Source organism: Varroa destructor, unplaced genomic scaffold, assembly GCF_002443255.2.
Source record: "Varroa destructor unplaced genomic scaffold, Vdes_3.0 BEIS01000005.1, whole genome shotgun sequence".
Classification (NCBI taxonomy): Eukaryota; Metazoa; Arthropoda; class Arachnida; order Mesostigmata; family Varroidae; genus Varroa; species Varroa destructor.
In genome coordinates, this window is record NW_019211458.1 from 2952935 (window position 1) to 2973614 (window position 20680).

Below are 20680 nucleotides of genomic sequence, written 5' to 3' on the forward strand. Positions count from 1 at the left end.
AGCGTCAAACCACTACACAGGCACAATGGCCAATTAAGAGAGAGTACTGATACTGAACGATTGTAATAAAGCCTTTCAAACATAGCTTTTTGCCAAATCCATAAGTGTGTTAAGAGCTACTACTATGGACCCATTGTAAGCAGCAGTAGTATAACATAGTAGCTTCATGAAATGACTATGCTCAACTTATATATGACTTTAAGAATGTTATCAATTAGGTCAAGGAACTTCCGATGGGGGGGCGAGGGGAGGCATTAAATGTCCTATATATTGCCGCCACCAATGATAAATATTACATACAACAACAACAACAACAACGACGACGACGATGATAATGACTGTGATTTATTGTTGTCACTGCAATGCTACCTTGGGAACTTCCTGGCAATACTTCGTCGTTCCGCCCACAGGACAACACAATCGTTTTCACTGCCATAGTTAAATCAGGACCATTGCTATGACTAAACGTATCTATCGCCTTAATGTTACTATATATTCGTATGTATATACGATTCTCCAGTATATACGATGTCAATTCTCCAGTTGTTTTTATTAGATGGGTTGTACACTATCCTTCTTGAAGCATCAAAAATGAAAGATGATGAAATTACATTGTACGCCACAAGGTGCGTGACCTATTGAAACGGGAACGCACAGTAGGTCGGCTAAGTTCATCTATTTTGACGTGTGCTACATGGTGTTTTGACGCAGCTTTTTTTTTTTTGATATTTCGAATGAAAAGCTCGCTTGATATCAGCCGTACCTGTAGTGTCAACTCTTGCGAAATACCACTTTAATTATTACCAATAGAGTGGAGATAGCATATACATAGACAGAACAATCTATAGTGAGCACAAATCAAAACTGACTGCTATTTCTACACGTGTGTAGAATTTGTTTTCCCTTTACAGACGTTTTGCGATATTCCATAAGGACGCTAAATAGAGCTATACGAGCATCCACGGACCGTTCCTAAAATGACTTAATTGATTTTGAGTCATATTTAGCTACATACAGAAAGCACTGTTTCTCCAACACACTACGGTTAGCTGTTGCTTTGTATAATATCTCAGGGCCAGCACTCGTAAAGCATCAAAAGTAGGAAGACTTCTCACTGTGAACAGAACGTCAATAACTCACTGGAGTGTGGATCGAACGTCCGAAATTTTTAATATAATCCGAATAGAAAGAAAGTTATATCGGAAACATATATTGTATGAGTTGCACAGTTGTAACTTTTATCTCAAATAATGTTGAACTTGGTTACACACAGCGTATATTTTTTTTTAGATAGATAATTATAACTAGAGCTAAACTATCCATATCAGACCCATGAAAACATAGGAGAAACTATCTCCTGGAGCATCCATTGTAGTCGCGCAAACGTGACGTTGGCGCCAACGTCACTTACTTATGTTTCTATTATAACGCGTCAGGTCGCGAACATCGAGTGCACCGCGCCGAAACATGTCCAAAGACGGCGTGCTGTTATAGACTCACACTCGTTGGATACGTGTCATAAATACGTAAAAAATACTGTCCGTCAATGTTGAGATCCATTTATCACTACCAATGTGCCACTTGAATATAAACACACAGCTAAACGGCTTTAGTTTAGGATGACAAAACATAACTTTTTCACAAGATCAATTATGTTAACTGAGAACAATCGAAATCACTGCTTCCTGCGATTCAATGTCAATACGAACTCTAATTGACCGCACTTGCGGACATAGAAGTCGATTTAAAGGTTAGCAGCAAAAATGTAGACAATATTTGATACAGTTACATGTTACAATGTTAATTTTACAACGAAATTGTTGCTTAGAGGAACCAACACGATGCAAACCTACGTTGCAAAAAAAGAACCCCCAATGGCATTCGTTTAATAGCAAACGGCTATTCGACTAAGGGTACCGCCGATTCGTGCAACGCGCCTTATATGCTTGCGCATTGTCTCACTCGGTGACACTCGTCGGAACGGTCTCAACTTACCTAGTTACTACCTTGCATTGAAACAAACAAAAAATTAACCATAACTATATGCACTAATCGAAGTCCATCGATTGCGTAATAATAACGAGGATAAAAACGGCATCTAAAACGTGTGCATGTATTACTCCGTATGACTTTTACCATGACCACTAACAACATCGTTGTCCGACAAAATAACTTTAAGGTTAGATTGAAGAGCAAAGCTCATAGCTGGACCGCTTCGAGGTTTTTTTTTTGGCTTCAAGCCAGATCAGCGTCCGATTCCGAACTGGATTCGGATGCCCCTATCATATCATTGAGTGAATTGAAAATGTAATGAACGTTGTGGAAACGCTGCTGGCGACATCTTTAACGCCCACCGAAAGCAAATAAAGAGCAAAATCCCTATTGCTCGCCAAGATTACATAAACGTTCTGTATGTGCTCGCGATAAGAATTTACATTCTACCTTAACATATCATACAACTTTGAAGGCATAGCTAGGCATACAGTTAAGTTTTCGAAGTTCGATTTATTTAGTATGTTAACTAGCATTACGGCATTTATATTGAATCACAAGAGCGAATTACGCCACCCTGCACAGGAGGCAGAAATCGCAATGGCTGGCTCGAGATATTATTAGAGAGAACATTCGAAATAAGCTTTCAACGTTAACAACGATTCATGAATTAATGAGGTGCTATTGTGCCTAGATCGAATTTGCAATGCTGTCATCTGAACTACTCATGACGCAACGTAAATGGCTGTCTGAATACGTTGCAAAGGTAGCCTCCTCGTATATATATATGTGTGTGTCTATTACTAGTATTCGCATTAAGCGTTTATTTTAGTTACGAAGAAGTGTGAGCAGAGTGCTACCGGTATTCTTGTTATCACTGACATCACAGTTACAACTAAAATCTACAAAAACTTCGATCAATAGTCGAGACGTAATGGCGGAATTTCACTTGAAACCCGCTACCCTTAGATTTCGTGTCTACTAGACAGCGTTGTTTATACCGCATCGGTGCCTCCTGACCGTATCCGGATCAGGTAGCGGAGACGCTAAAGACTGGGTGGGAATCATGTGTTCTACCCATCTGAGCATAGATCACCGCATACGCCTGCGTATGTAAATGAAGTAAGTGTCCAAAGCAGTGGTAGTGGCCACGTTCAAACTGCAGCTGGCCATAAAGACTTCGAACTGTAAACAGAAAGATTTCCCTGACATTTTATGCTGCGAATTCGCCAAACCTGTTCCGACACGTAAAATTCACAGAACAGATAGCTCGGGATAAAAAAAATGCTAAACGAAGTTCCAATTAGCTAGCAATAAAGTCCAAATCTCAGTCTGATGGTAGTACCATCTACCTTAAAAAAGGGTCACGCGCAGCTACACACAGTAACGAACAAGAGAATTTAGTCTAGTTATCAACTTACCGGGCTATTTAAGCCTCCTTCGTCCGTGACGCTTGTCGTATCGTTTTCTTTTTGATTCATTTTCATCGAATTTACACAGACCTTTCAGTTTACTGCAGCACGGTAGATACAAAACGCTGCTTCTTAACAGTCTGTTTTAATGTAATGTATGAACAACTTTACGCCTTCATCCTCCTATTTAGTGCGGCAATAGTCTTCGATTTCAGCCAATTCAGAGATCTCGAAAAAAGTTGAGTAGCACGCAATGTTAGGGAAGGCAAAGGGAACATACTAAAAAAAGGTTTTTTAGAATCTGGCCTAATTATGACACTGATAATCCGGCGTATCTGGCCAATCACAGTCGAGAACTTTACGATACCTCCATCCACTAACGCCCAAATAGCAAAACCTGTTAGTTCAGTTGGACTTCGCGACTGCTACGAATCAACTTGACGCCGATAACGGTCAATGACAACTACGAACGACGGTTACAGTTTGATTAGAGCCGCTTTCTGCCACTTGCGTCTTGACGCGCAGGCTACAATGTACCATAAAGCCGTTTTGCTTCTCGCCAATTCGTGGCGAGAGGGAAGAACAGTCGCGCACACACAGAGCGCCGTAACCAGCGGACGAGCAGCACTAACACGCTTCATGTTCCATGACCCTCGCCTCTCATAGCCTTCGCACATCAAAGAAGACATCAGTGGCATAACAACAACAGCGACGGCGACGGCGACGGCGACGACGACGACGACGACGACGACCACCACCTCAGCAACGAATACCAATTCTGATAAGAACAACAAAAGTCGTCATAAACGTATATGTCTTGGGGCATATACAATTATCAGCCAGCTACGTCTGCTGATCTGGTTGAGAGATACTACGGGATCGTTGCTTCAGGTTTCGCCAGCGACACGACGTGTGTGAACAAAAAAGGTCATGTTATGATGACGGCAATAGCAACTTCGATGTCGAACTCTGTCCCTCGACTATAATCCGTTTGTGCGGGGGATTGTATGCAGGCACCACCATCTTCATCATCATGTTATGATGACTTCCACAGTGGTGCAAGAAAAGACGACAGACTACAACCATACTCGTCCTTCAATATATAATTGATGTAATATTACCAGTTTGCAGACACGCCCACACCCATTATATGACGATTGTTGAGCTAGCCGCCGAAGTCTGATACCTGTCGCGTTTAGTTATGAGCAACACAAACCCAGTCAGTGTTAATTACCGAGCGTTGCTTTAACCGAGGCCATGAAACCAATATATCTAATGTAAAATGACAAGGCGTGAAATTACGCTGCAACATGAAATTGTCGATACCGTAAAAGGCCGACGGCATTATTCTTTTAGCAGTCAGTTAGCCTTGTCAACCCTTTAAATAGCACGCACAAACTGGCATACTGGAAATTGATCAATTAGAAAATCTAAAATGTTTAGTGCTCGCTTACGGGATAGTCAATTCATTCCCATAATTTTTAAATGCGAGGCAAAATTAAGTAACTTTCCAATTCTAGTTGACAATGTGACAAGGGCTATTAGTTAGCCGGCACAATATTATTATGGAACGTATTGAGCAATGCAAGATAAGCGATAAAGCTTGAACAGTTAAAAAAAGAGAGATAGTTTCAAATGAATACTCCATAAGGCTAAGTGGCGAGCTACGTCTGACCGCATTGCATTTAATTTCGGTACGATTCTATCCAGATTGAATTAGAGGAGTTCGAAATTATTCAGATTCAGTTAAGTCAAGTCAGGAGTGTCAAGCTCTTTGACGGCTAGCTGCGAGTATGGCGAAGACCACGCCAGGCTAATACTTATGGCTGCTTCTCGCCAACACTTTGCCTAGTTGCTCCCCACATCAATTACCAGCTGTAGGAAAAGAGTGTTATCAAATCTCGTAAAAGCTGTATAGCGTCATGTGTCCTTCTAACCTAAATTGGCCATGCTCGCCAGCTTGACCGCAACAGTATAATACAACAGTACACGGACTTGAAAAAATGTTTGGAATGAGTACCAAACCTGCACATCTGGCGGTATCACGCCTCACCGGCCAACTCAAAATCAACTTTTTGGCATTACACGAAAGCGTTACGTGGACAGTACTATCTCAGAACTTTCTCCTCATAAGGCTTTGTTTTCTATTCTAAATTAATTAAGCAACAAGTAAATGAACAATTATGTACATAATAAGAACAGGAGCGCCACGCTATTCAGCAAATCCGTGTAAACATTTGAATTTTACTATATACCGCTCACAAAAAAAAAAGAAAAATGTTTGCTCCGTAGATCTCTTATTATCATATCATTACCATCGGACAATGGAATTTTATGGATGTAAATTCAGATCCGATTTGTAAAATGAACAATTCCATTATTCTATAGTTAGATGTATTTAAAAATAAAGAGTGACAATCGAATCTTTAGAAAAGCAGCCTAACTAAAATTTGACCTCTGTTAGAGTTCAAATGTACACATTAGGGTTGGAAAACATTTTCAAAAATAAGCACCTGCAAACCTTCATGTATTCTCCGAAGAACAATTGTTACATCATTATCATTTATTTACATCTTCAACAGATGCATATAATTAATATAGAAACACTGACAGAAACTATTTTTCCTGCTACTATATGGCCCGGATACTTTTTCTCATATCAACTGCATATTGAACAAACTGAAAAATAGACATACTCTGCTTTTTATTAAGGCCTTCCAGTGCCTTTAGAGCTTATGCACATATAATACTTGTAAAATATTATAAGTTTCACAAAAAATACCATAAGTTTTAATACATTTTACATTACTGAGCTCCTTAGGTGAACAAGCAAAATCCAAGTTGTCGACGTGCAGCATTACTAAGGGGAGATACAACGCTGTAGAACTAACGACTGTCGGTCTGCCAGCAATGATCAAAGGGTTTTCGAGTGATCATCAATTCAACGGGATAATTACTCAGGTTATTTGCCGAGATCTATAAAAAGGTCACTTTTGTTTTTCTAATTCTAAATTAGGACACGTTTACCAAATGCTAAAAATAACGAAGACCCCTGCATCTATGCTTACTTACGTGGCCCTGAAGAATCACAATAAACGGTGATGACGAGGTGCTGTATAGCCATAACTGGCGTTTTACAAACTACTCAATACAAACGGAGTTGGGTGTCAAAAACTAAGGTATTAAGCTAGGTTTTTGCAAGCGGAGAAAAATTTCCACAACTTATTTCTTTACTGTAAACCTGATTAAATTAAAAATGAGGACAACATTTCTAGTATCATCAAGGGGCTAGTTCCGCAACGCAGAGCCACGTACGGCAAATGTTTACGTCTAAAAGTCTTGAACAAGAAACTAGAAGGAGTAGCGCTCATAGCATCAAAGGGTAGAATTTAAAAACTGCGTGTGAATTTAGAACTTTTTCGAAGGATGCCAGCAATAGCCGTAGGTAACGTTGGAGGCTCGAACTGTGATATTTAGTCCGCTAATCTAACGCCTAAAAAGAGCCCTATGGACTGAGTTGGATTGCTCAGTTGGGCGTGGACGATATATAGAAGAGGGAAATCTTTTGATGTCAATTCAGTAATCGAAATTACTCAAAATGGTAAGTCCTGATTAGATTTGAAGTAGGTTAAATGAGAGCAAAAATGTTTAGCAGTTCGCAGTATTTGCCTAAATACGACGATATCTCAATATCAATTGGGGATCTGTCAAAAACGATTACGTGTCCTTCCCTCCTTGGATATGAACTAGTAATAAGAATATTGAAAAATCACTATACAGGGGCAAGAAGTAGATTTCTTTTGGCTATTTGAACAAGTATCTTCTGCTTGGAAAGGGTTCCTTGACAGTTGGAGGGTTTTCATTACACATCCGCTTAAGTAGCAGGAAACAATTGTAATAAAGAGCGAGTCTGACTCTGCGAAACGTTGGATATATCCATGCCTTAACACCATTTCTATAATTCTTATAATACAATGCTACAGAATATAATATACGTGTTGAAAGTGAAATTGGTCATAATCTTATCCAATTAGCAATCCTGATAAATGCTTTAAAAAAAATTATTACAGCCCAATGTTTTCGTTGTTTCAACATTCGGGACGTTTGCTACTTTAGCTTAGACGATTACGTATGAGCTATCCAAACGCTACGAGCTTTTGTTCCGTCACTGCTAAGAGGCATTTGTCTCAACCTGCCAACAATCTTTCGGCTCTTTTTGTAATGCCAATTAGCCCGACTTTTTGTGCTTCGTACATGTGCTCGCTTTTTCTAAATTTCGACTGACAAGCGAGTCCCTGTTAATTAATCGTATTCGGTTTTTATCAGCCGATTCTGATTCTAATTTAAAACGCAAAATGAGACAAAAAAAAATCACTGTATTTCTATGGCTGTCTATCAGTTATTTTAGCAAGAACAAACGTACTGATAATTAGAAGAACGAGGAGCTTCCGAAAAGAAAAATAAGAGAAATAAATCACTATATACAGAATGACACCCGGTGTATAGCTCGTCGCTAATCTATCATTTAGCGAATATTAAAAAGGATTATCAAACATTGATAAATAACTGCACTGATAGAATAACAGGCGCGGACAAAACAAGTCGACGTTAGAGATGTGAATACATTTCCAAAAATGCATTCATAAACAATACTATATTGCTTACGGTCAATGGAGGCTTTTTGCAGTCCCTTGCCTGTATACACATACCCGTACGTAGAGAACTCCAACAGCTCTACTACCGCCCACAGCAGAGTTAAGCTTACAATGTCTGGCTCTTTTTACTGGCCCGAATAGACAAGGACTACCATCTTTAACCGCCTTCCAGAATCCAGTTCGATATACAGGCATATGGGTGTATAGGTTCTGTATTTATATTTGATCATAGTTTTCTTATTTATAACCTGTCCCAGCGAACAAATATATGTATATTGAATTTTCTACTCATACTCATTATTGAATTTATACGGAAACTACGAGGTATGAAAAGTTTGGCCTCCATTGTATGGTTCGACAGCAAGATAGAAGTCACTACGAATATCGGTAAGGTGACGTAAATACGTACATTTAAGCAAAAAGTTACGTTTTTAGTCGAGTGTACAATTATACAGCAGCTACACAGATAGTGACGTCGCTTAAATCGTATAAAATTAGACTATCATAAAGAGTTTATCGGTCCGTTTTGTCTGAAAGAAATGGAAAGTGTGCGCACACAGAGATTACCATAGTTATCTCAACTGACTTGCATATAGAGGCTGCTCCTAATATTGAAAGCATTAGTTATACACTAAGGGTTCAACAAGGCTGAATCTGGAAACAATGGAATTTTAGACCGCAAACAGGCAATTAGTACTGTAGCCAAAATAAGGGTCGTTGGCGTTTCAAAAATGTATTTAAACATTCGCGCCTTATTTCCATTTTTAGAGCCCGTTTCATAATGCTTAGGTTAGCTGTGAGGACAACACGGCCTCATTTACGCGTCATATACTAATCCGTTGTTTCTGTGACAACGTGATGGTAACATGTTTGTCTACTAAGTTTTCCCTAAACTTAGTTAAAAAATGTTAGTTTTTTTCGGTAACAACACCTGTTACTATACTTCTTAGCTCGTTTCTATGGGACGCAGGCCCGAAAAGTTGCCTATTTGAACTGGTCCCTGTTTTATTTTTTATGTTAACACTATACTCCGACCGATGGATACCGCCCAAGTAAAAAGTGCAGATCCAAATTCTGAGACCTAACCTTTAGCCTGGCGTGCTTTTACGAAATTCATAATGCTACTAAAGATACACGGGGGACTGTTGCAATAGATGTTTTCGTCAATGCAGAGCAATTTGCTACAAAAGACAACAGTAAACGAATTCGAAACTATATAGTGCTTTGATAGGAGAGAACCGACCGAACAATATGAGGACACCAATTTACTTAAAACTGGGTAATATACGACTCGTATATAGGAAGATGAATAGCGTATACAAGTATTCATTTTTATAACAAGCTATGAACCTGAAAATACGTTTTAATCACGTAACTGTATTATCTAGCACAGACTGAACGGTACTGTTTTAATTGAACAAATAAATAGCAGATTACATAAAATAAGCTCAAACGCATATACATATAAAACACACATGGATTTTCTAGCAGTGCTTGCAACAAGCAGTTTTTTAGAAATGGCTTAACATACGTGACACGTTTTATGACTTTTCAGGAATAACACAGGGCTATTTATCAGCCACCTAGAGTTTCATTGGGAAAATTTGTAATAGTATAGATGTAGTCCTTTCTAATGGAAGGTAAATGGGAATGCCCGATCGAAACCCTTTGAAGATCATGAAATGTATCAATAAATTTGTCTCATTATATATATATATATATATACATGTAGAGAATGCAGGCTATTATATACATATGATAACCTGTATTCTCCAATCTGTACAAATTGTATCTTGGTCATACATCCAGTTATTAATAACACTCAGACTTTCGACGCAGTTAAATGGCAGGCTTGCTAAATTGCCAATCATTTCAATTAACAGAGACAAGATCGGTCCTATTGAAATCATCTTTTTGTTTTGCTGAAAAGTACCTATAAAACATGCACGAACAGTCGGGAGGAGGTAAATTCATTTAAACCTTAGTTTAAATGTCCCAGATCCTAAGAGTGCAAATGAATCTCCTCTTTTAACCCCTCTGTTAACCTATGTGACAGCTCGCTTACCTGGGTCTCTAGACTACCGCTGGTGGTTGTCCTAAAAGACAATGATGCCAATTCTGAAGAATTCGATTCACCACTCATAGCGCGACAATATATCTCCGAGATAGTTATCTGACAAATTTGAGTAATGCTTGAAAACAGAGGGCCACAAGGCACTAACTATTCGTAGTACATAACGAAAAGCATAGAAAGCTAGCTTCAACTAAAAAAATGTTTATTTTTGCCTTACAGCGTTCGCACGAAACTTAAGAGTGGTGTAAATAATAAAAAAAAAAAACGTGTGTAGATTAAAACTTAATTGTCGAGCTCGATTTACCCATCACGTATACTTAGTTAAGTCAACTATAGTAGTAAGCCAGTATATTTAATTCTGCACGTGTAGGATAATATTATTGTTCACTTAGAATTACTACATTTACATTAGCGACACGATACATTTTACGTCAATCCAGGCACTTAATATATAAAAAGGGATAACCAAAGGTGTACCTATCTTATTCCCTGTGTGTCTTGTTCGGAACATCTGGCTCCAGTAGCTACGACAGTAAGAAGCGTCATCGAATCTCAAAACTCCAAAAAAAAAAAACTCAGTTGAAAACTGGGCTTATTTTCTCGTTTCTGGGCTTGTTGAAGACGTTTGGAGAAACGAGCCTAGCCATAACTAACCAGTTGCAGAAAATGTCCGGCTGGATCGGGAGCGGACGGTTAGCGCTCGTCAGACAGGGATTCAGGCAACGTGCTACTTTGTCAAAACTGTCATGGACGCAATAGTGAAACAGAACAAAGTAATTGAATCCAAGGACCTTGTGGTGTAGTTGTTTGGCTGCATAAATCAGTTGTAATTATTTATGACAGAATACGGGAGCGGCTGATACAATCCATGGTATTTTCGAAATTGGTAACTGAAGTCGTTAGTCAGGAGCAAAGGTTCGAAAATAGTTTTAGCAGGTGTTTGATTGCCAGAACTTCGAAAGGCAGCGGAACAATTCGGAGTAATACAAGCTTACCCAGTAGGGGAGTAAGTAATAAGCATGAGATACCGGATTAAGATTTATTTTGTTTAATAATTTATTAAGTTGAATACCTTTCTTTGGTCAGATATGAAGTAGTTTACTTTAAAGATATTCTACTACACAATAACGCTCGATGAAAATTTCCGTGTGCAAAGTGTAACAACAGCAATACTATTTTCTATAAATTGAAGGCTTTTCTTAGAACCAACGGCCAGAGCAAGAAAGGTCCAGAAAGTCTTACAACCTATGTATATACCCGGTAAACTTTAAATTAAATATGAACCAGAATACTGATTTTACTATAAGTTACATACATGCGCCTACGTTATGACAACTTCTGAACAGACACATAATTAACATTCGCATTTCTATATGTAAGTTCCCTATCATAGATTCTCTAAGTAGATCAATAGTGACATATGCTTGCCCCCCACTTATTCTTGTTAAGGCACGAAGAGTCTCGTTGGGATTATAAGCGAGCAGATAAGCCAATACTTGATACTCCACACTGCTACCAGACTCAGTTTCTCTTTAGGGCGATGCCATTCTCTCGCCTGACCCCTTATTGAATCTTGCCTTGTTTATGGCGACAGTATACTCCAAGCGGTGCTTTTGTTAATTAAGGTTTCGAAAATTGCACGTGGAATAGACTACATGGACTCTTGATTGGCCTATAGTCAGTTCACGTGAAACCCATTTTCTTACTGAGTTCTTGCATTTCCAGTGTTTGAGTAATATTTCTGTAGCAAGCCAAAAGTAAATGCTAGTTTTGACCAACAAAGCCCTTATACTCTAAGGTGTGTTTTCGCGAAAAGCCTCCTTGACTGTAAAAATACGTTTTTGTCCTTTGGGTTTCGCCATCTGGTTTTCTCGTCGCTAGCTTTCAACATTCCGATCTCCTTTCTTAAGACGTTTGCACTATTCGTACACTGTGCTCTCGTTTAAAGCCTATTTGATGAGTGGCTTCACTGACATTCGATGAGTTTCCACAGCATTGTGGCCTTCGAGTGACAAACGATTGACCACTGAGCGTTGATCTTCGAGAATAAAAAATGTTTTTTTTTTTTCTGAACTTGTTTCTCCTTGAGTAGACTCAACCGCTTTTCACTAGAGTTTCTAGAAGACTGAAGTGTTTATCAACTATGTTCCTTCTGCTAGATATGCGTAGTCCAAAAGTTAGTTTCAAAGTCTACCAGACTTTGTTGTAGCAGACTAACGTATAACTATACCGGCCAAGAAAACTCATAGTAACACTTTGGTGGCTACAGAAACCCATGTGCCATCACAATGTGTGAAAGCGACCGAGTCACTTGAAACGAGCCAATTGACCGTTCAGCCGATCTTTGTCACTTTCAGGACGGTCTCTATTTACATATGCAAGTATACAATCATAAAATCAGACCATCTTTTTCGATTAACACCGTACATGTAATGGCTGCGGATTTATCTATCCTCGTTTACCTACCTTGGTATTTCATTTTATTCATAACGCGATCTCATCCATTCGTCCTTTTATCTAGCGTCTCTTCTGTCTCCTGGGTTACGATGGCAAAATCATTTTTATTGGTGTCTTCAGGCAGCCCCAGCTCAAGAACTCTACTAAATGCAAGGCTCCAGATATTAGACTTGGGATCGATCCCTGTAGTACTTCTGCTATTACCAGATACTATATATGTCTGTTTGCAACAATGTTTCTCCCTTAAAAATCCGTAAACACCAGTTTTTGACGGCAGGAAAAATAGATACATACTCGATCCATTGCTTCCAGTATTCATTCTGACTTCTTTGCGGTTCAGTGAACTGAAAACGCTTCTGACATTGAAGTCCAAAGGAGAGCTAATCAAGGCCGCCTTTGTCAAACAGGATCACATCATCTGCATAAAGGGCCACATATATGAACGGATAGGTCGTCCCTTTTTCAAGCAACTCAATGGTAGTTCAACTTTTTCTCCAATTGAAACTCATTTTTTTATCGCGCTTGGAAAAACAAATAATAGCATAAGTTTAAGAGATTTCGAAATCTTAATGGGTGCACTTGCCTTATTATTAGAACAAGTATTTTAGATCAGTGGTCACTGCAGGTTCCTTGTTTGAAACCTATGCCGCTCGCCCAGAACTACCTCACATGCTTCTAGAAAGGGAACTTCCGCCTCACGGTCGCAGCTTGTGAAGGGAACTCTCAACCGCTTTTTTATACCGATAGGAATTTCTTGCATTCGGAAGAATGATCATCACGCTTTTGTTCAAAAACCAAGGGATCATGCCTTATTAAATGCATACGTTGAATAGCGAAATAGTAAGGTGTGTATGAGATGTTCGGTAAAAAGTCTGTCGCGTCTATACATTTTCCTTGCTGATAGCCGTAAGAAAGCATCGCAGACTTTCGCTGGTATGAACCATTTATTTGGATTCTATAATGAAGTGAGGAATCTGAGCCGGGATTGTTTCTCGACGCTGAAGTTCTTTGTAAATTAGCTCTTATAATTTCTGGAAGTACCATGCAACTGACTTTAACAAATCGTGAATTCCTTAGTCATACATGGGCTCGTGTTATGTCTTTGATTAGCTGTCTTTTGGCTGTAGCCATTGTTTTTTAACCTCTTTCAGCGTTCTTTTGTAGAAAAATTTTATTAAGTGTATTAAACGTAGACACAACGCTTTGAATGAACATACTGTAATTATCGTAAATGCGTATGTTTAACAGAGGGCAATACAGAAGCTAAGCTAGCTCTTTTGATGCGCAAAATTTTCAGGATGGGTTTGACGTGCCCTAGCACGATAAGCATTTAGGGATCATTAGTGTAGTTAATGAAAAATAAACAAAAATCATAATTTCAAAAAGCCATTCATTACATGGATGCAGAATATTTCAATTTTTGTAGATCCTTTTCTACATCTAACCTACGCAATCCACAATGGGAACAATCCTTTAGTAAACACATATTTGGGTAATTTTATGTGGTTCTTTCTAAATCCAATCAACTGAGCCTAGAAAAAAGAAGTCTACCTATGGTAGCACAATTTCTATACGCTATTAGTTTGTCTGTTGGACCTTGTTGGGAACAGCCTTGTTATCAAATATTCTGCTACGTAGACGCAATACGGTGTTATACAGATGCTTGTATTTTTTTCAAGTTAATTTTTTTCTGTTAATTTGTACTAAGTCCATAAGACGATGGGAAGCACGCATATCAAGTCCTGTAAATCTCTACAATCTTCATGTAATAAACATTACCGCATACACAATAAAACCCGTAGTAATCTAATGCAATTATCGATAAATATTTTTTCTTAGGTACTCAGGGGTATAACTTTGAATGCTTGTTATCAGTCGTTTACTAATAATAAGCTTCTCATTCGAATGAGTTCGAAAATTATTACTAACAGAGAGCGCAGCTAACAACTTCCGTACTAATGTCCAGAGAAAGTCACGAGTCGAAAGTTGTGAGATACTTTAAAGCGAAGCTTGTGCAAGAAGAGAAACCTTTAAATCATCGTATTCTCTCTCGTAGTGTATATATGTTTCTAGTACAGCAATAAAACATTACATTTGTACCGACCAACGGTAGGGGGCGCTGCTCAAAGTGTCGCCAATGATACATATGTGAATTATTACATTTCTGCCTAATATGAACCTAATTGTACACTTTAACACAGATAATCTAAATATCAGCATGTCAGCGAACAACCTGAGCAGCAAATACAAAAGTACTTTCTAAGAAAATGGTTTTTCTGACCATGAGGCACTTGTCATTTTAGCTGTCGACATTGACCTGTTATACATTTATTGTATGTTTGGCACAATTTACGATCAAGAACATATGTACATATTATGATAATATAATATTAGTTAGTAATATTATTTCCTTTGTAATAATAGTGTATAGTAGTACTTGTAATTATGACTAAACACAGTAAGCAAATGGAGTTTTAGAAGCTTCTCAGTTCAAAGTGCATAGTACTTTCGTTACTATATCACTATAGGTAGAAATGGACACTAATAAGAGAAATTTACCACCATAGATAACCAAATTATATGCCGTTATTTAAGAAATCTAAAGAATTGACTTATTCTTAAAAAAAGAAACTCCACAAGCGTGGAAGGCGTGTCCTTGCGTGAATTGGTTTTAGACACCTTACGATTAACATGAACTTTCTAATTCACATTAGTTGTAATAATATCAAGAGACAGTTAAACTGGGCCAAAGGTTCTTGGTCTGATAAAGCAGTAGCGCTCTAATAATTGGCTTTATAGATGGTCACGTGTGGTGGGTTTCATAATACATAATACAATAAAAATTCAGAATTCCCTCAACAATCTAAGCATAAGTAATAAAATGTCTGCGTATGTACAAAGTCTTTGTACATCTGACTTTTCGTGTATTAAATCGGCTTTGATTTAACCCTAGCCTCATTTGTAAACGCTATATTTGCATATTTTCCACATTATAGAAAATGAATAGAAATTTTTACCGATATGTACTACACAACACGAAAAAGTGTGTACCACAAGTAGACTGATTCATCTCATTTTTTTAACAAAAAATCCTCCATTGGGCATGTAATCTCCGAATGATTTGGTCCCTTATCGATGTTCGCGATATTAAAGTTCGTCTCGTCTCCCAACCGATTCATTTGTTCGTGAGCCTTCGATTCCTAGTCCCCAGAACAAAGTAGGTAGGCTTTCGATGTCGCGATGTCTTTTTACGAAAGCCGAAAATGATGAGAAACAGTTTCCAATAAAAATGTTTGCACGCGAAAGGATGGCTAGGTCTACCAAAGGTCGATTCCGTGGTAGACGAGCAACCATGATGTTATCTTTTTGCAAAACAAATTTGAGTTCAGGTAACAAATGATCGTGGTCTGATGCTACAAACACCCACCGAGCTCCTAATTTACGAACGGCTTCCTCCACCTGTATCACAAGGTAAAATTAAAGATGTGCATATTTCATTCATATTTTATCCATACTAACGGCACATCAATTCATCTTGAGATTACGGCTAACTATATATCTAAAAGGATCTTTGACGATACACATCTTACTTTCGTGTCTTATTTTCCGCGTAGAATGAGTCATGCTTTTCCTAATCCTAATGATAACCCAACTAATTATCAAAAAGTTTCTTCCGTTCGTAAATAATAATATGTATGCTCAAAAATTAATAGAACACCATTCAAGTCAATAAAAAAATATGGCTTTATATTAGCCTACTGTTTTTGTTATAACTGCTGCTTTTTGCAAAAAAACGGACATGTTGTGTGAACACATTTACTCTTAAGAGATATGTATATTCAAATAGGACACCTAAACTGAGATCTTTTCTCATGCTTTGCTTCTAACAGACAAGAAATATGTCAACTAAGTTTTTTTTTTATATGTGCAAGAGGTGGCATTCCAGACGGTCTTCAATCCGATTATAGTTTTCTGAACTACTCACTAATCATTTCCTTTGTTAATCCGGATAACTTTTGGTAGTAACCCTGTGTCAAGCGACACTGATCGGTTTTAACTCGTCGGCGAGATACGCTACATATAAAAAATTCCAGCGGAATTTAACATTGGGCTGATAGTAAGCCGATCCCCAAATATGCAAAGGCTTACAACAGTTGAAAGGTGCGAAAAGCCGCAAAAAATTTCAAAAAGAAAAATGGCTGTAGATCATCTAGAGTAGCTCATTAATAGCTAATATTTTCCTCTCTAAAACAGCCTATAATTTCCTTATCAAAACTAGTTTTTAAGCCCTTGAAATTTAAAATCTATGTAGGGTTTTCTGGTTTGCTTCGCGGAAATTTTCCTCGGGTTTTTAGGAAGCCGCATAAAAGGTGACAATAATATAGACCGTCGATTTCGGGTAGGAAATTAAGTTTCTAATCATGGTAAGAGGTTCGTCCCGTGCGAAAAGATTGGGTAATAGCTCATTTACACTTAAATTGCAAAACGGCGTATTGTTCTTTGCGGTAGCGAGTTCTCCATTTTGTTCTATAAAGAAGAGGCTTTATTTTAGTATTACGCCAAGAACGGCGGATGGACGTATACCTGTTACGACAAATAGCCTTTCAAAGTTTTTTCAATTCAAGTGCCGTTCTCTGCATATATATGGAGTCAACATAGGTACCTTACGGAGGAAATCTAGGATATCATAGAACTTGAATGTCTTTAAAGGATGATTGTTTTCATATGAAAATTTATAACCGCATCGACATAACATCTGTGAAGTTTGCAAAATAGATTATTATATGTTCTTTTGATAATATAATCGCCATCATCACTATCATGTTGAACTACATTCAGTGTTTTACCTGAAAGACTACGTCCTGCTTGCTTGGTAAACACATTTTTCTTCTGTCGTCCAGTGGTGGATTAAAGATTTCCCCTCTGTAACCAAAACACTGGGGACCAGCAAACAGTAGTGGCGCGTCCTTAATCAGGTCACATGCGTTACGCCAGTCTGCTCCATTGCGCAAATGAATTCCCACAAACGGACCTTTAAGCCATTTAATACAGTCTAGCCTAAGTTAAACTATATTGTTATTAAATTATAATGGATAGCTCTAAACTACAGAAATACGCATAGTCAACTCGAAACACTTCGTTAGATTCTTATACCAGTGGTATCCTTCAATAACGATCTTGACCTGTTATTTCACTTGACTATTTAGATAAACAGAACATATTTAATCGGTACCACCTGCGGAACAATAACTAAAAATAAAACCCACTGAGCAGTTAAATAGCCTCAAAGAATTCTCAGTGCTACATATAGATATTACTAAAGGTTTAATTCATATTGAGCTATTATAAGCGCCAATATCGGTTTAATATTGCACTCTCAGAGTATTTCAGCGAATGAGAATATCGTAACACAATCAACAGGTAAATCAATCAACCAGCAAATGAGTAGACTAGATGTCACAAAGGTTGTATTAACCGATACCCGTTGTAAACTAAAATGTTTGGAAGAAGAAGCAAAGGAGCAAAATATAAATTATTTGTTATCAACATATTTTAAGGATACCACCTTTCTCTTAACAAACAAGTTAAGCCATAAGGACTTGATTATAAAAAAAAACATAGCTGCTAACTCCTTAAGGTGCCGTTAACTGTTAGTGATGTAAAATGTCAATGATTCGCCAATAATTTCCTTTGCACAAGAAAATCCTAAAAACTCCTAAAAGATACACATGAATTTCTGTTCCAACTTCTCGTCTTGCGCCTTCAAGTATATAGAGATGTTAATGTCTCTCTTTCAGCGAATTATTGCGAGTATTTAGGCTAATAGTTACCACAAAGGCGTATTACGGGTAAAAAAACTCAATTGAGCACCTGCGTAATTTTCACGAATGTAGTAAATGAAATTGTTCGCTTCTTCCACAATATTGTCTGCAAATTCGAGGTAGCCCTGTAAATGACGGTTGTGCTTCTGTACGGGAAATGCTGCAGGTGCCCCAGTAAATGCAAGGACTCGATACTGAGTAGGGGGATATCTGAAACAGTAGAAAAAAATAAAAGTAAAGAATCCAAACCACTATATGGAAAGAACTAAGACACCTTTATGACAATTATAATAAGCTTACTTTTAGGCATTGCTTGTTAAACTAGTGAGCCTTACCTTATGGATTTGAGGCTAAATCTAATTGCTTTATTTTACTGAGTACACAGCGAAGTTTTATACTGATGCCGTCAAAAGAGGTATCAATCAGAATGATGCGCTTGTCCTTGTTCTTTGTTATACCAAAAAATCTGTTTAAGCCAGATAGTTTTTTGCTTGCTTTTTAAGCTTTTCATAACGTTTGTAATGTAAACTTTTTGCTCTTTTTTCTTACTTTAGAATCGGCATACACTTGCTCTTGCTAAAAAGAAGATACGTTTATAGATAATTGTTGAGTGCAAATATAAAGGACATAATTATTAATATGGTGTTATGTGGTATTCTACCTCTCTTGCCACTGGGCGATAACATCGTGGTTAGAGATATCGTAATGCAGTGGTCCATATGTTTCTGAGGCTACAAAGTCAACCCCAAGTGAATCCCAAAAGGGGCCAAATGGGTTTCCCTGTTTAGCAGCACAGTCGCCGTTGTTGTTTCGTGAACGGTAACAAAAAGAAATACGATTAGCTGGAGGCCACAAGTCAGCTGCTAGAAATTCCATGAAAGTTTCGATAGGCAAGACTCGATGGAATGCCTCCAAAGCTTCAACCTGCGCAGAGAGAAATAAATAATTGGTAACTGTGAAAATATCTACAATCCTATATTGCAGTTAGATATTTTGGAAATATGCGATCACCACACGTGTCTCATTCGTCTTAAATTGTGAGTTTTTAATATTATAACAAATAAAATATTATAAGTGCATATAAAATGAAGTACAATCATACCTAACTGAGCTACATTGGTACCTTGAAATAAGTTTTGAATGGAACTTGGATGGAACGTAGCTCTCCGGTGCGGTATTCAACCCATGGCGGCAATAGAAGAGTTCGATTAAGAGCCTTCGCGAATGATAAAGAGCCAAGAAACTGATCTGCCTGGTTTCCAAAGCGACCCATACATGGGCAGAATGCTACATAGCCAGAAGGATCGGGTGTAGGCTGTGTCGTGCTTGACGTAAGAACGGTTGGTAATTGTGACAAAGCTAAAAGAAACCAGGTGACCCAAATGGCACTGCAGTTCTGCATAGCTGGATTAATCATCTGTAATAGTAAATATTCGAATTATTCGAACGAGAATAAAAGTCGCTGAAACTTAGGGGGCTCAAATTCACGAAATAGTATTAGAGGTCTGGTGTACTACGAATATGTATATAGAGAAAGTGTACTAAATAATATAATATGTGTATAGAATGTCTATTCTTACATACGAAATAACTGATGTCTAGTAAAGATGAAGAGAGCGTTATTCTATTTCTAAGAATCTAGAAAGACTTTTCCTGCATCAAGCAAACACAAAGTTGCTTTAAGGCTGTTTGAGGTGCCGAGTATTCTCGCGTGGCAGGTAGTTCAATAAGTTCATAGTTTCAACTGTCCTAAATAGGTAATAGCACGAAAAAGAAAAGCATGTAAAATGCCTGTTTACGCTAACTCACGGAGAATATTTACACCAAAAAGTCCTATTGCCAGAAATCGAAAAGAGGACTTCAACTATAATAACGGTAGTCAATATTTTCTGTCGCACCACAGCCAGTGATGCGTTCCCCATGATTGCACTAGATATTCAATTAAAAACCTTTTTTTGTTCCAACATCATGATGATGCAACAACACTGGGTGCGCCGCCACTTAAAGGTTTAAGATAAAAGCACAACAAGTGTACCTAGTGCATATGAGAATAGGAAACGTTTATATTGCGTTATAGGGTTTTTTCATGTCAAAAGCCAAGCGAAAATGTACTTCGGATCTAACAAGTCTACTGCCCGGGGCCGGCGCGTAATCATCGTCAACAATAAACAAAATGCAGAGGTCTTCATTAATGCGTTGAAGCAGACGATAATCATAAAATCTGCTAGGAAAATAAACGCGGGTTTATTGTAGCAGACGAGAGGCGCC

General features: G+C 38.0%; 2 protein-coding genes across 8 annotated transcripts in view; both read right to left on the reverse strand.

Moving 5' to 3' along the window:
- Positions 1-10217, reverse strand: part of LOC111250821 (solute carrier family 15 member 1-like) — a 38197-nt gene extending 27980 nt beyond the window's left edge. Inside the window, exon 1 of one of the 2 annotated variants that reach the window (XM_022806612.2) lies at positions 10125-10217. In XM_022806612.2, the coding sequence (XP_022662347.1) occupies positions 10125-10202 (78 nt within the window). In that variant the 5' untranslated portion in view covers positions 10203-10217. Of the gene's footprint in view, positions 1-3413; positions 3955-10124 lie in introns of those variants that run through there. The other variant, XM_022806613.2, reaches the window with a different exon arrangement.
- Positions 10218-13515: 3298 nt separating this feature from the next.
- On the reverse strand, positions 13516-20634 carry O-fut1 (O-fucosyltransferase 1). 6 transcript variants are annotated; one of them, XM_086990683.1, is made up of 6 exons: positions 20537-20634; positions 19536-19829; positions 19074-19336; positions 18462-18622; positions 17438-17622; positions 13516-16049 (listed from the first exon to the last, which is right to left on the reverse strand). In XM_086990683.1, exons 2-6 carry the CDS (start codon positions 19827-19829, stop codon positions 15738-15740), a joined length of 1215 nt encoding a protein of 404 aa, XP_086846809.1. In that variant the 5' UTR covers positions 20537-20634; the 3' UTR covers positions 13516-15737. The 6 variants fall into 6 exon arrangements, with proteins under 6 accessions (XP_086846809.1, XP_022663839.1, XP_022663838.1 ...); XM_022808104.2 differs by having other exon boundaries at positions 20525-20621; XM_022808103.2 differs by having other exon boundaries at positions 20448-20594.
- Positions 20635-20680: the final 46 nt, after the last annotated feature.